The sequence below is a fragment of the Temnothorax nylanderi genome, unplaced genomic scaffold, assembly GCF_030848795.1.
Source record: "Temnothorax nylanderi isolate EJ_2023f unplaced genomic scaffold, tnyl_v1.0 TNYL_tig0136_pilon, whole genome shotgun sequence".
Taxonomy (NCBI): Eukaryota; Metazoa; Arthropoda; class Insecta; order Hymenoptera; family Formicidae; genus Temnothorax; species Temnothorax nylanderi.
In genome coordinates, this window is record NW_027249198.1 from 412,020 (window position 1) to 429,806 (window position 17,787).

The 17,787-nt window shown below is 42.2% G+C and overlaps 4 protein-coding genes across 6 annotated transcripts in view; 1 reads left to right on the plus strand and 3 right to left on the minus strand.

Moving 5' to 3' along the window:
* Positions 1 to 4,835, minus strand: part of P120ctn (adherens junction protein p120) — a 51,833-nt gene extending 46,998 nt beyond the window's left edge. For 2 of the 3 annotated variants that reach the window (XM_071714201.1, XM_071714197.1), the window contains exon 1: positions 2,960 to 4,835. The gene's annotated coding sequence lies outside the window, so the exon portion shown is untranslated. The remainder of the gene's footprint in view (positions 1 to 2,959) is intronic. The other variant, XM_071714198.1, reaches the window with a different exon arrangement.
* Positions 4,836 to 5,426: 591 nt separating this feature from the next.
* LOC139777035 (replication factor C subunit 4) lies at positions 5,427 to 7,963 on the minus strand. The gene is made up of 6 exons (XM_071714187.1): positions 7,721 to 7,963; positions 7,291 to 7,566; positions 6,102 to 6,495; positions 5,904 to 6,017; positions 5,691 to 5,774; positions 5,427 to 5,609 (listed from the first exon to the last, which is right to left on the minus strand). Exons 1-6 carry the CDS (start codon positions 7,831 to 7,833, stop codon positions 5,520 to 5,522), a joined length of 1,071 nt encoding a protein of 356 aa, XP_071570288.1. The 5' UTR covers positions 7,834 to 7,963; the 3' UTR covers positions 5,427 to 5,519.
* Positions 7,964 to 8,749: 786 nt separating this feature from the next.
* On the plus strand, positions 8,750 to 10,721 carry Prosbeta2 (Proteasome beta2 subunit). The gene is made up of 4 exons (XM_071714173.1): positions 8,750 to 8,909; positions 9,393 to 9,572; positions 9,649 to 9,964; positions 10,318 to 10,721. The coding sequence occupies exons 1-4, from the start codon at positions 8,848 to 8,850 to the stop codon at positions 10,585 to 10,587; spliced, it is 828 nt and encodes a 275-aa protein (XP_071570274.1). The 5' UTR covers positions 8,750 to 8,847; the 3' UTR covers positions 10,588 to 10,721.
* A 27-nt stretch (positions 10,722 to 10,748) lies between these two features.
* Positions 10,749 to 17,296, minus strand: Qua (villin like protein quail). Its single transcript, XM_071714175.1, has 9 exons — positions 16,878 to 17,296; positions 16,036 to 16,152; positions 15,292 to 15,632; positions 13,853 to 14,334; positions 13,222 to 13,505; positions 12,725 to 12,911; positions 11,822 to 12,070; positions 11,422 to 11,718; positions 10,749 to 11,150 (listed from the first exon to the last, which is right to left on the minus strand). Exons 1-9 carry the CDS (start codon positions 17,013 to 17,015, stop codon positions 10,801 to 10,803), a joined length of 2,445 nt encoding a protein of 814 aa, XP_071570276.1. The 5' UTR covers positions 17,016 to 17,296; the 3' UTR covers positions 10,749 to 10,800.
* Positions 17,297 to 17,787: the final 491 nt, after the last annotated feature.

Here is a 17,787-nt window from a genome sequence, read left to right on the forward strand (position 1 = left end):
GATCTTAATTTTTTATACTATGTTGAAATTGAAATTTTAACAATATAAGCATTTTATTCTCTTTTCTAAGCCTTGAACAACATTGAAAATAATTTTCATAACTAAATATCAAAAAATCAATAAGTAAGGAGACATTTTTCATGCTGGGGTCTTTTAGACCCCATATGTGTCATTTACGAGATTCTTGAGAGGTGTGGCATTTAAGGGTTAAGATTTTAATTCTAACAAAAGATATATATACTATAGTTCGATTCCAACAACGTTAGATTCTTCTTGGGTCTTACGACGACCTTTCGGTGGAATTTTTGACACGTACTTACGCTGCGACAGGTTTTCAAATCCGGAAAAAGGGTCTCAAATCCCGCACGACGGCGGCGGCGGCGGCGGCGGCGGCGGCGGCGCGCTCTAATTTTCTATTTCCGGCTTGTACTTCTCTCGGCGCGACCGCGGCTTAATTAGAGGCACGAAAAGTGGAAAGCGGACTAGAGGGAGAGAGACGGAAAAAAGAGGATCTTTCGCGCGCGCGAGCCTCGGGCCTCGGCTCTCTTCCCGAGATAAAAGATACTAACTTTCGAGCTTTATCGCGGCGCGCCGGATCTGGACTTGTGTGCTCTCGGGGATAAATACGCCTTGGCTTCGTTATCGATCCCGGCGACGACGCACCGTCTGATAACGCGGAAGACGAACTTCATCGTTTTCTGCGGATTCTTACGAGTGTTTCCATCGCCCCGCGACTCTTCTTGCGCGCCGCGCCGGCCGCTCGGTATCGCGCGGCCGAAGGAAACGTGACTTCAACTGCTGGGCTGAATGGCAGTTGAATTCAATCATAAGGATGTTACACATGTGTCTATAATTGAATTAAATGTAATTTATTTTACAAATCGCGATTCTTTTATTGCAAATCTTGCAATTAGATTAAATGCGTGATTTGTATAAATTGATCGTTGTTTTGATTAAACTGGCCGCGATTAAAATCGATTATATAAAGCATCGGGATACTTCGGCATTATTTTAGAAATTAAGTATACCGAACGAATTCATTGTTCGGAAATCAGAAATTGTTCTGTATTGTACGATAACTTCATATGAGTGCGAAATATTTCGATGAATTTATCTTTTTTTGTTTATTCTGCTCGTGGTTATTTTTTATTTTATAATTTCCTGTCATCGGTAAAAAAAGCGCAAATAAATAAGCTTTTTAAAGTCTTTTTATTACGATCTTGAAAACACTTAACGTATTTATTTCAAAATATCCGACTGAAATGTAGATTTTATGCTTTCTTTATTATTTTATCTTTTATATCCTTTTAATCTTGGATAAAAAGATAAATAGATCTATATTTAGCGGCTTTTTCATTTTTATTGTATTTATTAGGTGTTAATCCTATTGATAACTCTGTGACGCACGAGTGTGTTTTTCTCGCGTAGAATAAACGCTGGGAGGTGATGTTAAATAATACAAATGTAATTTTATTTTTAGTCAAAATGTAACTCGCCCGCCCTCAGAATGGACAGAGCGACACTCGATTATTCGTCTGCGCATATAACGCCGCGGGCGTAGATCTAATTCGAGAATGATAACGCAGTTCAAAGACCTATACATATACTTCCTCGCCTTTCAAGTCGAACCCCGAATAGCCGAATAGCTTCATCAGTATAACATAATCAATCGGATTGCCCACCGCGATTGGTCGGTCCGCCCGCGGATAAACGGATAATGCAAATAACGCCGAATCTCTCTCGCGCCGATAATTATAATCATTCATGGAGTAACACGCGCCGTGCCGGGGTCGCGCGACCGCGTATAATCCACGTGAATAATCAATCGACGAGTACGACTATTTTCGAAACGCTCTCGTACGTTCTAGTTTTGTAGCTGAAAAAAGAGATTCGGGGCGACCGATCGCGAGCAAAACGCTGCGGCGAGGAAGAGGAGAGCGCATGTGTCGCGCAAAACTGAGCTATGAACTCCGGATTTAGTGTCGCGCGATGGATCCTTATTTAATTTGGGAGGGCTCAAAGGTCGAAGCTCGAGGGGATCGGGACGTTTAGCGACCGGAACGTATCCGTGGAACCAAAGATAAAAAAAAAGGATACTGCGAAAAGAGGATTGAAGGTTTTTAAATGTGCAAGAATGCGAGGGGACCGAAGTCTCTAAGAGGATTCTAACATATAAAATTTAAGACCTGAAGATGTCCTCAAAGAGAATCCAACCATTAAGAAGTATAATTTTAATCATAATTTTAACGGAGAAGAGATTTTCACATTTCTTCTTCCACAATGTAATCTTAAAATTTTCTTAATTAATATTCAGCGAGTATTAAAATTTGAGCAATCCAGAGATATATTAGAATATAAAAGGGCCGGAATTCTCGGCCGAAACGTTGTGCAATTTATGAATAATATATTAATTTGGCCAGTTGGGTCGAACTAAAACGACTTTTGTTTTGAATTATTTACTGGCGACGGGAGTTACTGTTTTGTTAGAATATAAAGTTTCACATCAAATATGTACGATATATTGACATTATTTTCCTCGTTAGAACCAAAGTCCCTTTGAAAATGCGTTAAAATTCCATCAAACTAAAGATCTAACGCAAAGTTAAAGGACGGATAAAATGTTCCATTTGCATTCTCGAAGTTTGATCTTTGAGGGTGCTCTTCATTATTAAACAGAAAGTGCAGCTTCCGCGTTGCTTGCTCGATATCGAGGAGGAACCGGGCCGGCCGTTAAGAGCCTCCACGCGACGATCGCGCGGGACTCAAAGGGAATACGCGAACAGGACACTCGGTATGTATCCATCCGCGAGTCTCGAGGGATTCTGGAACTCGAAACACGGTCTCGGCCGATCGAGCAGCTCCTCGAGGAATCTCCAGCTACTCCAGCTAACTACGGTACATCCCAGTCCCCCGGCGTGCATCTTACGCGTTACTCTCCGTTCTTCTCCCCCTGGCTTACCTTTTCTACGACTCGCTACTCCACGCGCGACGTCTCCCGTCACATTCCACGTATCAGCCGCGACACCCGTTACCGCCGCAGGAAACACGATCCGCCTCGTGACTGCCGTCGTCGTCGTCGTCGTCGTCGAGTGGTCCCGCGAGCCCGCCGGTATCATCCACGCCTTTGTCCGGCCGAGACGCGCGTCACGCGCGAAATTTTCCAATTCTTTTCGAGAAAATCTCCGCTTCCTTGATTCAATAAGGCCAACCGGCGTCAAGCCACGCGCTTCCTCAGGCACCTCGGTGCGCACATGGGGGGCACCGGTTGTGCCGTCTCTCTCTCTCTCTCTCTCTCGTTTCGAGTTCCCTCAGTAATAAAAGATCCTCCGAATAATGAACTTCGATGTCCCGTCCGAAATTAACGTATTCTCTTTCCTTCGCAGAGGCGGAACGACCGTCGGGATCGTCCTTCCGGCCTTCGGGAGAAGCGCAGGATGCACACAGCCGCGCCGAGGCATGCACCGCAACTAGCCGCCCGCTTCGCCGGTCGGATCTCCCTTCAGGGCGCCGGACATCTCTCGCAGGAAGCCGCGGGGCTCGCAGAATTATCTTCTTCTCTTAAACGACCTTTCTCAGCTCTTCCTCTTTTAGCGTCTCCGTCTGACGCCGATCCCGAAAATCCGTCGGAAATCCGTCCTTCGATCACTCGCGCGCTTAAACGTTTCTCTTATTCTCCGCAGGATTCCGGATAGTAAAATGGGACCTGAAGGGACGGGTAATAGACCTCGAGACGGAGAGCGGTGCGGTGGGCACCGGACAACGAAAAACCCACCGTTGTTGCGGCTAATGGATCCCGCTTTGAGGCGAGTCACTCGGGGAACGTCACGTCACGGCGAGTGTCAGGAGGATCACAGAAAATCCGCCTCCTGCTGCTGCACCGCTGCTGCCTGGTCCTGGCTCGACCGCGGCGAGGAACGCGGTCAGCACGCCTTTCTCGCTCGGTGCTCCGTTCCTCGCGGAACGGTCCTCTCACTCTCTCTTTCTCTCTCTCTTTCTCCTTCTCTTTCTCTCCTTTCTCTCCGGAAGTCACGACCTCTACGCCAGCGAGCGAGAGAAAGAGAGGGAGATAATCGCGAGCCAGCGAACGACGTGCTCCGCTCCGAAAAACGTTGTTGCTCCGAAACGACGTAGCGATGCCGAAGGACGATGCTCAATGCTGCGGCGGCGAGGAGCGAGGACAGACGTCTCTCGTCGTTCACGCCTCCGTTCCTTCCGTCCCCGTCCGTTCCCCTTTCTTTCACGAACGCGACACGACCACGGGGACGCCGCGCGCCGCGCTCGCACGGGGGGGAAGGGAGGCGTTGGCGGCGACCTTCCCCGACCACCACTCGCGGAATAACAATAATCGCCGAGCGAGGCACCCGCCGCGTTATCGGAGAGACGAATGGAGACGTGGCTCCTCCGTCGTGGCCCGAGGAACGAGGCTAGAGAGACAAGGCTCTAGAGGCACCGAGTACGAAGAGGTGGAAGAGAGGGGGGGGGAGAGGGTGGAGAGCAAGAGTGTGCGTGTGTGTGAGAGAGAGAGAGAAAGAGAGAGAGAGCGCGTTAGAGCCGTTTCTTTCGGGAGCGAAGGAAACCGAGCGCTCGAGCGACGGAGGATTCCTCGAGGAACGCGACGCACGTGCGGCAAAACGCGCGAACACCGGGCTGCCGCGAACGCGGGCACACGTTATTGTCCTTCTTTTTTTTCCCCTCACGGATGACACGTCGCCCGAGAGAACGAGCAGCGAGCGGCGGCGGCGGCGACAGCGGTCTCGCGGCTCTCGCCTCCTTCCTCGCCAACGCCTACACGATACACATTGCACGCAGTAGCAACGACGCCCCTAGCCCTAGCCCCTACACGCCGAGCGTCAGTGGTGCTCAGCGAACGGCGTCCGTCGGCGACCGCGCCGGGATACTGAGAGCCCCGTTTCCAACGATGCCGGAATGATTTTTATCAATGCAATCGAGGGTATTTCCTTTTGTATAGGTCGACAATTTTTCAGAAATTTATCGTGCATTGTATTTGGCGCTTTTCGATTGTTCGTGATAACGCTTTTTCTCAAGTTGGAGAAATTAAATGCTCAACGAAATATAGGGATGTTTTAGTTGCATGTTTGTGACGTTGGTATAGTGAAATTCTTAGATTTTCTAGTAACTCTGGCGCTAATGTGTGTAGTTTATTTAGAAACATACATGTATCCCTAGATATAGAATACACTAGATATGTTAGTTATTTTTTAGTTAATTTTATTCCCTAGCTAGTTAAATCTCAATGTTTATAATTATAAACATAATATATAAAGCACGATAAAATGTTATCATTTTGCTTAGAGCCAGTTCTAAAATGTTTTTAAAAATTTTGTTTGCATTTTAATAATCTCAAACTCTTCTTCACATTAATTAAAAGAACTATAAAAGGTAAGTAAATCATATAATACCGTGAATAATTCTATAAAAATATAAAACCTTTATACTATTATACATAATGTAAGCCTATGGATATAAATACATAAATGTACAAAGGCAAATTAATTTTTTTACAATTTGCATGCCATCAAAATAGTAGAAAACACATTTAAAAGTTGCAGATATTCATCGCTCCCTTCTGTTAATCTGTAATCACATTCCTAAAAAACAAAATTTTCTCATTTACATTCAGTTTATATTATTCTTTTTGTTTATATATCTAAGAAGTTACTTATACTTACACCAAGCACATCACCAATCGTCGCTTTTTGTTTGTCAGTAAGTTCAACGGAGAAAATAATTTTCTCGTTCAATTGTTCAATTACCTGAAATTTAACATAATCAAAATCAAACAAAATTGATCTAATCAATTGATCTAATCAGTATTATTTTTTTACTATCATTATTTAAAACATTTTTAATTTAACAGATTATGGAAATAATTAAGACAATACTTGTGATCCCGGATATCCTTCCAGCAGCAAATTTTCGAGTAATTTCTGGACATTATTGTAACTCCCCTTTTTACAAGCCTCCCACAGTGTATTAATTTGATCATCGGGAACCAGCTAAAATGATAAATGCACACCACAATTCAAAATTATTCAATCTCGTCATACAAAAAAAAAATTTTTACAGGAACCTATATTTACCCCGATAACGTCGAGTGCATCGTCTACGGTAATCTCGTAGTCTTTTCCCTTCAATCGTGTGATCGATTGCAAGCACATGACAGCCTGTCTCAAATCGCCACCCGATGCTTCAACGATTTTCTCCAAGACTTTTCTATCAGCCTTCAGACTTTCCTCGTTGCATATGTACGCGAGCCTGGCAATACTCTTGTCGTCGCTCAATGGCTTGAACCGGAATTTGGTACAGCGCGACGCTATCGGCTTGATGATTCGCGACAGATAATTGCACACCAGACAAAAGCGCGTGCTGTGCGACTCTTTTTCCATAATCCGACGAAGCGCCGTTTGCGCGGCGCCGGTCATACTGTCTGCCTCGTCCAATATGATGATCTTAAATGGCGGACATTTTCTCCCGCTGTAAATATAAAAAATTAATTTCATTAATCTATTGTATTATCTATTTTCATTAATTAATATTAAGTAAGAATTACATTATGCCTCAGATTGTGCCGTTTTGATCATAAACTGCAGTACGGCGCGCAAGACGTTCAAAAGAGATGATCAACTTTCAAGTATTTGCGTCAGATCAATTCGACTTGTACAATTTCTTTTTTCTTATGTTTATAAAATAATTAATTATCTCAAGTATAAATATAAAATTTAGGCCGGTATTCATAGCCGGATCTTATATTTAAGATCGTCTTAAGTACGATTTTAAGATGTTATGAACCAATCACAGAGCCGTATTAGCAGCTTAAGATATTACTTAAGACGATCTTGAAATAAGATCCGACTATGAATACCGGCCTTAATTCCTTTAAGAAAAATATAAGCAATCTCGATAACATTTACTCGACTCACGCAAATATTTGAAAATTGAAAATGTTTGCTCACGCTTCTCAGAAGGTCACTAATCTTGTAGTTCCTTCTGCTGTTGTGAACATTTTTTCTGTTCTGTTGCCAATAAAGAGTACTAAAACACTTTATTAGACTCCTTGATAAACAACAAAATGTGCCTTTCTCCGAACAATCTTTTGCACCGAAAATTCTGCAGCCGTCAGACCTTTTACTGGTTCATCACTAGCATTGATCACTGATCATTTTTAATATCTCGATACAAATAAATGACATTTATGACTCGTTAATACAATGAATTAGAAATAACGGCCTTTCATAGCGAAAGGGTTAAGAAAAGTCTGCCTAAACTCACTCCGGTCCATTAGGATTAGCCCTGCGCAACGCAAAGGACTTGATCTTCTCTCTCACAACCTGAATGCCCCTGTCATCGGAGGCATTCAGTTCCAGTATTCTGTCCTTATACATGCTACCAAACATCTGTCTCGCGGCTGCGTGGATGATGCTGGTCTTGCCGGTACCCGGTGGCCCGTAAAACAGCATGTTGGGAAAATCTCCGTGTTCCATGGCCTGCCGTATCACGTTCACCACGTCCGTTTGCTCCACAATGTCGTCGACATTTTTCGGCCGGCTGTAAACAAAGAAAAGATGGAAATAAAAATATTCATCTTCGATCTTAATTCTTTTTTGCACTGAAAAGAAAATAATCATAATTTCTGGCTAGAAGATTGCCTTCTTGCGTGTGATGGTCAAGAGGTTAATCTTGCCGGTTGGTGTAAACTCACTATTTTTCCACCCACGGCGTCAGGTCCTTCTTATCGTCCTTGGCCCGAGAGGTTGAAGGTTTCCTGACGTCCGCCGGAGCGCCCAACTTCCCGGTCTTCAAGAAAGCGTGCATCCTTCCAATCGATCCAGCTGCACTCCGGCTTCGTACAGTTCGCAGTGTTCGCACAAGCTTTCCCGCAATCCCGCCTACTCGTCGCCATCTTTCTTATGCTTTCTTGCCGGATTTATACAAAGTCAGCTTGGAGACTTAACATGACTTAACAATTGTTGATACAAAGACAAGTATTGTATATACAAATATAATTTGTGCGTTTATATTTATAACATATAAATATTTGAGCATATTTGTCGTTGGAGTTGATTAAGGGTCGACAGGAGTTAAAGGTGGAAGCACATAAAATTGCAGAAGCCATGAGCAGAAATAGCAGAATGCAGAAGCTATATGCGCATGCGCTATGGTATTTGGTAGAGCTCCAGATACCATAGCGCATGCGCATATGGCTTCTGCATTCTGCTCATGGCTCCTGCAATTTTATGTGCTTCACCTCTGTCGGCTAGTGTCCCTTCAAGGGACTCTAGTCCATATGACAGCCAATGGGAGCTTTCCAGCAAGCGACACAAGTCGACACAGGTATCGTTTTGTCTTTGTTACTCATTGCCAAAAAAGAAAGATAGAACGACGTTTGTGTCGGCTTGTGTCACTTGCTGGAAAGCTCCCAATGGCTGCGTTTAGTAAAAAAAAAACAGCTTAGCGATTCTTTAATATGATTGGTTTATACACTTAGATCCAATTAGAAACTTATGGCAAGAACCAATCATATTAAAGAATGCAGCCATGAGCTCTTTCGAGCATGATGCTGGGTCTACAATGCGAGTCGCAAAGTCGTGAGTCGCAAGAATTGACCAATCACAGTCGATTATTCTCCTCAAATTCGACTGTGATTGGTCAATTCTTGCGACTCACGACTTTGCGACTGGCATTGTAGACCCAGCATGACACGTACGAATGGTCAACATGATAACCCAACTTACCCAACCCAAAGTTGACTGCCAGGTTAGTGTTAGTGGACGGTGTTGTAGTTGTGTCACTTTTTTGATCGCCAATATTTGACACACGAGATAAATCATGACTTCGCTTCTCGCGCCGGAAATCCCGCCGTCAGGTTTTTCCTTCGATCTCTGCCAAAGGTGAGAGTTTTGTCTTGTTTCGAAAATTTATAATTCTGGAAGTAATCTGGAGTTCTTCTAACTAACCTGCATACTGCTGTGTCACACATCAGTTTTACAAAAAGAAACTCTTGCGATGTAACTGTCATATGTATATTGTAATATTATATATTTTCAATCTCTTATTTTTGTGAAAGAAAAATTCCAAGAGTTTTAATGTGAATCATTGAAAGAAAAGAGAAGAGGAATGCTTCGAAGCATTTGTAGCCTCACGTTGACCGTAGTCTAAGTATATGATCGAGTTGCTGTCTTCTGTAATGCTAATTACTGTAATTCCTAATTAATATAATAAGTATCAAATTATTTGACAATTTCTATTGTTTAAAAAGATTCTGCAAATCAAGATTTATTTCTATCGAATTAATTATCATATATTTGATTTATACATTTTTAAATTTAATTTGGGGTTTATCGAGTTTGCTAATTTTTATTTATCTTGCGCAGAAACAATGCCTTGATCAAAAAAGGCTTTGCCGCTCCGAAAGTAGTCAAGACAGGTACCACCATCGCTGGAATAGTATACAAGGATGGCGTTATTCTCGGCGGTGATACACGAGCTACCGAGGACACTATTGTGGCTGACAAGTACAGCTTGAAGATCCATTATCTCGCTCCCAATATGTAGTAAGTATCGTAAGCATCCTCTATCTTTACAACAAATCAATTTCACGAGCAACATATTAAGAGAAATTATTTTTAGCTGTTGCGGAGCCGGTACAGCGGCCGATACTGAAATGACCACCGAGATGATAGCTAGCCAATTGGAGCTGCATCGTCTGAATACTGGCCGCGTCGTGCCCGTATGCACCGCCAATACTTTGATAAAACAAATGCTATTCCGTTATCAGGGTCATATCGGTGCTGCGCTCATCCTGGGCGGTTTTGATATTGACGGACCCCAGTTGTACTGCATTTATCCGCATGGTTCAACCGAGAAGTTGAAGTACACCACCATGGGATCTGGCTCACTGGCTGCTATGGCGGTCTTCGAAAGCAGATGGAAACCTGACATGCCGGTAAAGAGTGTTTTTAATCAGTCGAGTATTCTGGATCTATAGTAATCGCTGTTATTTTAAGATTTTGAATTCAGAGAAAGCTGAATATTCAAATAAAAGTTTGATAAATCTACGGTCTAAAATAATGTTTATTTTAGATTAGATATAACTCTGTGTAAACAGTGACAAATTTATCACATTATTATTTATTATGAAATCTATCATTTCGTACATTAATGTTAATATATTTATATTTATATATGTATTAATTAATTTCGATTTATGTATATCTTTTTATATTAAGTAATGTATACTAAAATTATTTCTTATATTAAAAACTCCCTGTTCTCAAATAAAAAATTGACGGTTTTCAGGAAGAGGATGCGAAGCAGTTGGTGGCGGACGGCATTCGCGCGGGCGTGTTCAACGATCTTGCGTCGGGATCCAATGTGGATCTCTGCATCATTCGCAAGAACAGCGTCGAGTACTTGCGACCGTATGACACCGCCAGTGTGAAGGGCGAGCGGCAGATCAGCTATCGTTACAAGCCCGGCACCACATCGGTGCTCACGAAATCAATACAACCGATCGTCGTGGAGGAGGAGACGGTGCGCACGATCGAACTGATGGACACGTCCGCATGAAACTCCGTTAATTAATCTAGCGTTCTATATAAGCTTCAAATAATAATTTTTTTTTTTTCAAGCAATGAGAATTGTCGATCATAGATCAATTCGATGTTTGTAATAAAGATATTACCGGGATTGCGCAGGAATAACTGTATAATTTCTAAATTCTGGTTCTGGAAGGGGAAGGAATAATATTTAAATTAGAATCAAAGTAAACAAGAAAACACATTAGAAGAGTCCAGCGGCCTGCTTGAGACGCTGTCTCTTCCAGGCCGGTAATTTCTCGAATTCTGCGGGTTCCATTTTGAAGATCGCGATGAAATTGTCGTAGGTCAGATGCATCTCTTTGCGTCTAACGTCCACGCCGGCTGGCAGGTTCTCCGGCTCGTTTTTCAGCACCACCGGCGGGTACTTGATGTAATTATCGAAGTCTGTGGTGGCCTTCGAGGTCGTCTGCGTCCTCGTCGATTGATCTCTATCCTCCAGCAGGGCGCAGAAGGTGTCGAACGGTTTGTAATCCCTCAGCAGATTATGATTCCAATTGTCGAACAGCCCGATAAAAGTGGCTGGCTCCAAACCTGAGAAGCGACAAAAATAAAATCGTAGACAACAAAAAGTATAAAATATATAGATCTAAAGTTTTTTTGCGGAGGAGTTTGAGCTGACGTTAAAAAATACGTCGGACAAACCTATAAAAGATATCTGAGTTAAGATATCTTTTATAGGTTTGTCCGACCTATTTTTTAAAGTAAGACTACTATGTCTTAGATTTTTACTTAAAACTTGCCAGTCCGGGAAAGATATTCAGCTTTAAGAATTTTTTTCGACTTTGTATTGCCTGGAACTCACCTTGTTTGATCACAGAAATGGTCGTGTTGCGATTTCGACCAGCGGGATGAGTGTAAAGGTATATAGTGGCATCCTCGACGCACTCTTGCAGCGTCCTCGGGCTGGAGAACTTGCCTATCCATATCCAGATCACGCTGCCGGCGTCTAGCAGCCAAGCAGCCTCCGGTATTAGAGAATTCTGTCGGAATCCGAGGATCTGTTCGCCCACGAAGAGGCCGTTCTCGGTGCGGCATTGAAACAGGTGCTTGTTCAGCTCCTCGCCTATCTCTTCGGTCTCCGTGCTGTAGGCGCCTCTTCCTGAGCGGGAAAAATTTACGCGAAGCAACGATGATTATAACGTCGAATGTGATCTTAGAAAAGTTTGAGCCGCGCCATATACTCATCTGGGTTTTTTAATTACCTCCGAGTTCGGTCCAGAAGTCGTTGCCCTCCTTACCCTCGGCAACGAGGGGCGCGTTTCTGGGCGCGAGGCGTCGCGACGTCTGTCTAGCGTCGCCGGTGCTCTTGCCGCCGCACCAGACGATCGGCGCGCTGGAGAAGAGAATGAACACCGCGCTGGAGTCCAGGCTGCTCGTCCGTAACGGACGTTCCACGGCTTTCGACGTGTACGGCGTCGAGCCGAACACTCTGACCAGATATTTTTTTGGCGCTGCAAATCGAGAATCTTTATTGTAAAAGATGGTATGATGCACCCTTCGAATTTCATTCACATATAAATTTAAGTATTCTATTTTCTCTTCGTGCACTATAACAGTAAAACTTCTTTTGATGTTTTATCTTACAAGTTGTTAGTGAGTAGACGAGCGTAAACAAAACCATTTAAACCTAGAATCAGTCGAACAACTTTCTTAATACACTGAGAAAAAAAAAATCGTTGATTCAAAGAAATATTATTTGATTCAACTAAATGCAGCGGTCACGGGCTGTCAAGCTAACATTTGTTAATTCAAAAAATATTATATAAAATAAAATAAAATATTTCTTGATATTACTCACGTATATTTGATTTAAATATATTAATATTTACATTAAACAAATCACTACAACTAAACGAGTTTAGTCAAATTAACAACATTTTTTTCTCAGTGTATACATTTTGATCCAAATTGAGATCCGCTTCAGTACCAAGCAGAAAGTTTCAAGATTCATAAAGGTCAAAAATTTTTGTTGCCAAAAATATTTTAACGATCAGTACCTTGTTATTTTTCATTTATCGTTATTATATGTATATCTATATATTTCTTTTTTATCGTTATTTCTTTACACTTTTATTTAACCGAATAACAGCAGAGAGATACTTTACGCGAGTCACGGTGGCGTCCGGCGAGTATCTTGAGCTTCCCGTCGTAGATCTGCAATAGATGAGGCGGTTCTCTCCCTTGGGACGCCTTCACCAACTGTGCGTTCGTCTCTTCAGACAGACGACAAGCCACTGTCAAAGCTGCATCTCGATCCACTTTGACAGAGTGAACACCTTCCCAGCAATAAACCTGATGAAAATATAGTCGTTTCTGTTTGAATCTTTCACAATAATTACAACCACAAGATGAATGCTACCTTCGCGTACGTTAAAAGATATTAAAGTCCTCCCCCTTTTCCCAATTCTTGTGTAGTGTTCAGAAAGTTACGAATGATATTAAATTCCTTTAATAGTTATGGACACGATTGAAAAACATTTAATAAGCTTTATTGACAAATTAAATAATTAGTAATAATTTAACGATACAAAACGAAACATTACGTTTAACAGACTCCCTCGAAAAAAAAAAAAGATTAGTAAATTCAAAGAGTTCCACGTACAATACTTCGACACCTTCGCCCCTGCCCGTACTTGTACAGCATCACGTAGCAAGCTTCCGCGTAATAGATTCCCCTGTCGTCCTCCACCTGGACCATGCCCTCCTTCAGTTCGACCCTCCACAAGGTCCGCTCGCCGGACCCATCGTCCACCAGCTGGCACTCGGCCGCCATCCTGGGCCTCTCGTTCATGTAATCGGGCTCGAAGCTCGTCGGCAAGGTCAACGGCCTCGTCTTGGAGGGCTCCCAGCCCCTCAACAGCGCCTTCATTTCCGTCGGCTCGTGACCTTTGTTTCATTTCATTCATTTAATCTCATTTGACTATTACACACGCACGGCGCGCGTTATTTATACTATTACTCAAAATTCTAAAAATTCTCCCGACTTACTGGCTCAAATTTTGTTAGTTTATTTCATTTTATTTAATTTTATTTTAATCACCGACTTAATTACATTCAATTTCTATATATATATAGTGTCGATTGTTTCCTTCTTTCTTTCTTTCTTTCGTTACAATTAAGACGCTGATGGTCCTTTTGCATTTATCTGCATGTATTCTTAAGAGATTTTTTAAATAATACTGTGCCTCCGAGTGTGACAATTTTATCGCGCGATAAAACAAATCCCGCTCTACCTTCCGTCGTCCTGGCTACCGGCACGCCGTCGCTGTAGTCCTTCTTCTTGACGAAGCCCCGCGCGTTTCTCACGGCCTCCAATCTCTCCCGCGCGTTGACGTCGCGGCCCACCCAGGCCCAGACGCCGGCCTCGCCCCGGTCCACCAGGTACACGGCACCGGAAGTCAGGTCGCCGCGCAGAATCGGGCCGGACTTGAGCTCGGCGACCTTATACTTGCCCGACTGCTCGCTGCACTTGTACAGCTTGATGGGGCTGGGGGGATTGACACGGTGCTGACGATCGGGCGCCACCACCCTCGCCGAGGGATCGAGCACGCTGCTGAAGAGCTCCCGGTCGTCCGCGGGCAGGGTCTGCTCGTAGCCGTCCTCGACCACCACCACACGGCCGTTGTTGTTCTCTTTCCGGGACTCCAGGAGACTGGCGGCGTGACGTTTGTGCAGGGGATCTGACAGGGACCCCAGCCACAGGAAGACGACACCCCTAAGAATAAAAGGGAAATATCTTTTAACTACTCTTGTAAAACTCATGGTTATATAAAAGAAATTAAAATCCTAAGATTTTTATTATTTTATTTTCAAAATTAGTAGAGAAAAAATTATATAAATTGCTAAATTAATAAAGAAAAATGGAATTTAGAAGTTATAGAGTTATATTGGGAACTAATAACAAGAATTTATTTTGTGAAATTGGAAAGCCGGTGATGAAAATAAATTTTGCAGATTGAAGTGTTATTATTGATTGTAATTTTTAACTACTTTTGAAAACTCGTGGTTATATAGAAGAAATTGTTATAGGATTTTTATTACTTTATTTACGAAATTAATAGAGAAAAAATTATATTAATTGCTAAATTAATAAAGGAAAATGGAATATAGATTTTACATACAGTTCTATCGGGAACTAATAACAAGAATTTGTTTTGTAAAATTGGACGAACAACGGTGAAAATTAATTTCGGCAAATTGAAGTGTTATTATTGATTGCAACTTTTGCTGTTGTATTATTTACGAATTAAAACACGCTTTTCTTTGTAAAATTAATAAAAAGAATTTATAAAAGTCTAATAAAAAAAGGAGATATTATATATTCAAGAATTTAAAAATATTTATTGCATTTTAAAATTAAAAAGTAAAAAAACTATAAATAAAGAAGAAATAATTACACGACAATTTTTTTCAGTTCTCAAAAGACGAAATATAGAAAATTGAAATTCTATCTAGGATATTCAACAACTCCAACGAAATTATTAAACTTTCTTAGACGTATTAAATTTCTAGGTGCTAAAGGGATCAGATCTATCATTACTCGGTCCTCGGTTTGCGTATATACATTTTTTGCACGCGAAAAACTTTCACCGGCGGATTTCGACATCGTCCGGCGGTTACGTAAAAATGATTCGCGTCGCGTAGTACGCGATCGCCCTGAACTGTCACGCACTTTGCGCGGACGTCCACGAGGATGACGTCCCGGCAGCTGAAGCGCTCCCAGTGAACCCTCTCCAGTTCGGTCAGGATCGGCACGGCCACGCCGGAGACGCGATGCAGGGCGCAGGCGGGCGGCTCGTGGTGCAGGTTCTCCACGATCAGCCGCTGCCGGAAGTAGGCGAGGAACCGCGGGCTCTCGCGGCCCTGTGCCTCGCGCGTCAGGATCATCGCCGACGTCTGCGAGTCGAGCTCGGCGGCGCGGAGCGCCGCGGCGCCGGACGCCGTCGAGTCGCAGTTGGCGCCGATCCAGAAGTGGATGGCGCGCACCACCGAGCTGTCCTTCAGATCCTTAATCTATCAGAAGGAACCACCAGGAATATATTAACTAAATAATAAAGCGAATAAAAATAAAAAGAAGAAAAGAAGAAAGGAAGAAAAGACGAAAAGAAGAAAAGAAGAAAGGAAGAAAAGACGAAAAGAAGAAAAGAAGGGCAAATATCTTTTTTAATGTCAAGCTTTTTAAACGTCGCAGCTTATCTTTAATAAATGTAAATGTCTTCTTTGCATAGACAATTACGTGTGTATGAGAAGTTTATTTTCTTTGCGGAGGAGTGATTCGACGCCAAACTCGAAGAGTCAAAAGTCTGTGGAAGAAAAATCACGTTCTAATAGGGCGTGGATTTCGTTAGGCGAGGCGGTGCTTGCGCTTTCGTGCGGTTTCTCTCACGACGACGTAACACAATGGAAGTAAAAGTACCGGCATGCCCGGGTAAGGAAGTGCACCGTCCTTTGCGGACACGGCGTAGACGATGTATGCCGACTCGGAGAGGAAGAGGCCCATGTTGCTGCTGCTTACGACCGTCGCCCGTAGACCCTGTCCGACAAAAGCGAATACGTAACACCGAGTAAACGAGGCGTGAAATAAATAATTATATATAAGACTAATTAGAGGAAATTAATAATTATAAATAATAGCTAAAAATACACAGAAAAATATTCTTGATTTGAAAATATATCTTTTGTTTCAACGTGGAAATCTTGAAACAAGATTATATTGCGTCAAACGAAGAAAACTTGCATTGAATGAAATCATTTTGTATTATAGTTGAAACCATGAAAAAAAAGTTAAATTCTTATGAAAAGATTATAGATTCTTGCGTATATAATAAGTACTAGTATATATATAAATTTTTATTTGACACTTCTTGTTTTTCTGTGTAGTTAATAAATAATTGTAAATACTTAGTAGAAATAATAAATAATGAAATAAAATATATATATACTAAATAAATTAAATATAAATCAAATTAAATACAAGATTAATAATTAGAGTATAAATTTAAGAAAGGGATAGAATTTGATTTGACTATTATAAAGAGGATGACGCTTGTTTTGCAGCCGACATAAAACAACTCATTTTTATCCATATAACGATTATTATATGACCAATATATTTCTAACTTTGTACATTAATCTTCCAACTATACATTAGTCTTTATGATCTTCTTTTTGTACCGCAATGCATATTATTTTTTATCGTTGAAGAAAATGTCCATGTCACAGTGTTACAGTTATTCAATCATTTTTATTGATAGCTACCTCGATCTTCCAGATTCGGAAGATGCTGCTGTTCTTCGGGATGTTTCTGAAGACCTCGCCGCCGGAATCATCGCTGCGACAGCTCCTGTCGTCCTGCGGGACGGTATTTATAATTTCAGGGTACAGCACGCTCGTCATGTTCGTCCACGAATAAATAATAACAAGCTCCGGCTCTTCGAAAATTCCTCTCCTCCCGACGATTCGAAGCTTTTCTCGCACTTTATTTCTCAAAAATAATATCGCAGCGCAAAGTGACGAACAAGTCGAGACGAGACTCGAAGATCATAGAGTTTATCCAGCGATCGCGTGTCAAGAATGAGGAGTCGAAGCACTCTAGCGAGTTCTCGAAATCGTCGCGAAAAATTGCCGGAAAACTCGAAAATGGATTCTAAGGTCGACGGACGGACGCCCGCGTGCAGCAATTAATGGTAATTAATTCCGGCGTGCGCGATAACATTGTCGGCGATTACATTCGCAGGCGCGCGGCGCGAGCCGAGGTGTTTCGCAACAGACGCGCTTCGCGAGCGGACTGAAAACTGGGATACAAGAGCTCGCGCGAGAGGATCTTCGCCTCGCAGGTGCGCTCGAGTGCGTGCTCGACGCACCGCACGCGGCCTTTGCCGGAAGAGCGCTTAGCACATTAAATAAGTTTACCTCGAATCAATTTAGCTCATATATCTTCCAACATTGCGTAGTCCGATTTAAACTTGTATCGATCAGTTAATTTGGAAGCTAAATATATCATCGGTTTACTTAATTATTTTACTTAGTTGATCAGTAAATTAATTATTTGATGATCAAAATGTAAAACGATTCGAATTAACCATTTCTTGATGCCGCGTGAATTGCTGAGTGATTAAAAAAAATTTTTTTTTAAGTTACATATAAATTCAGCATTTTAGTTTATTCA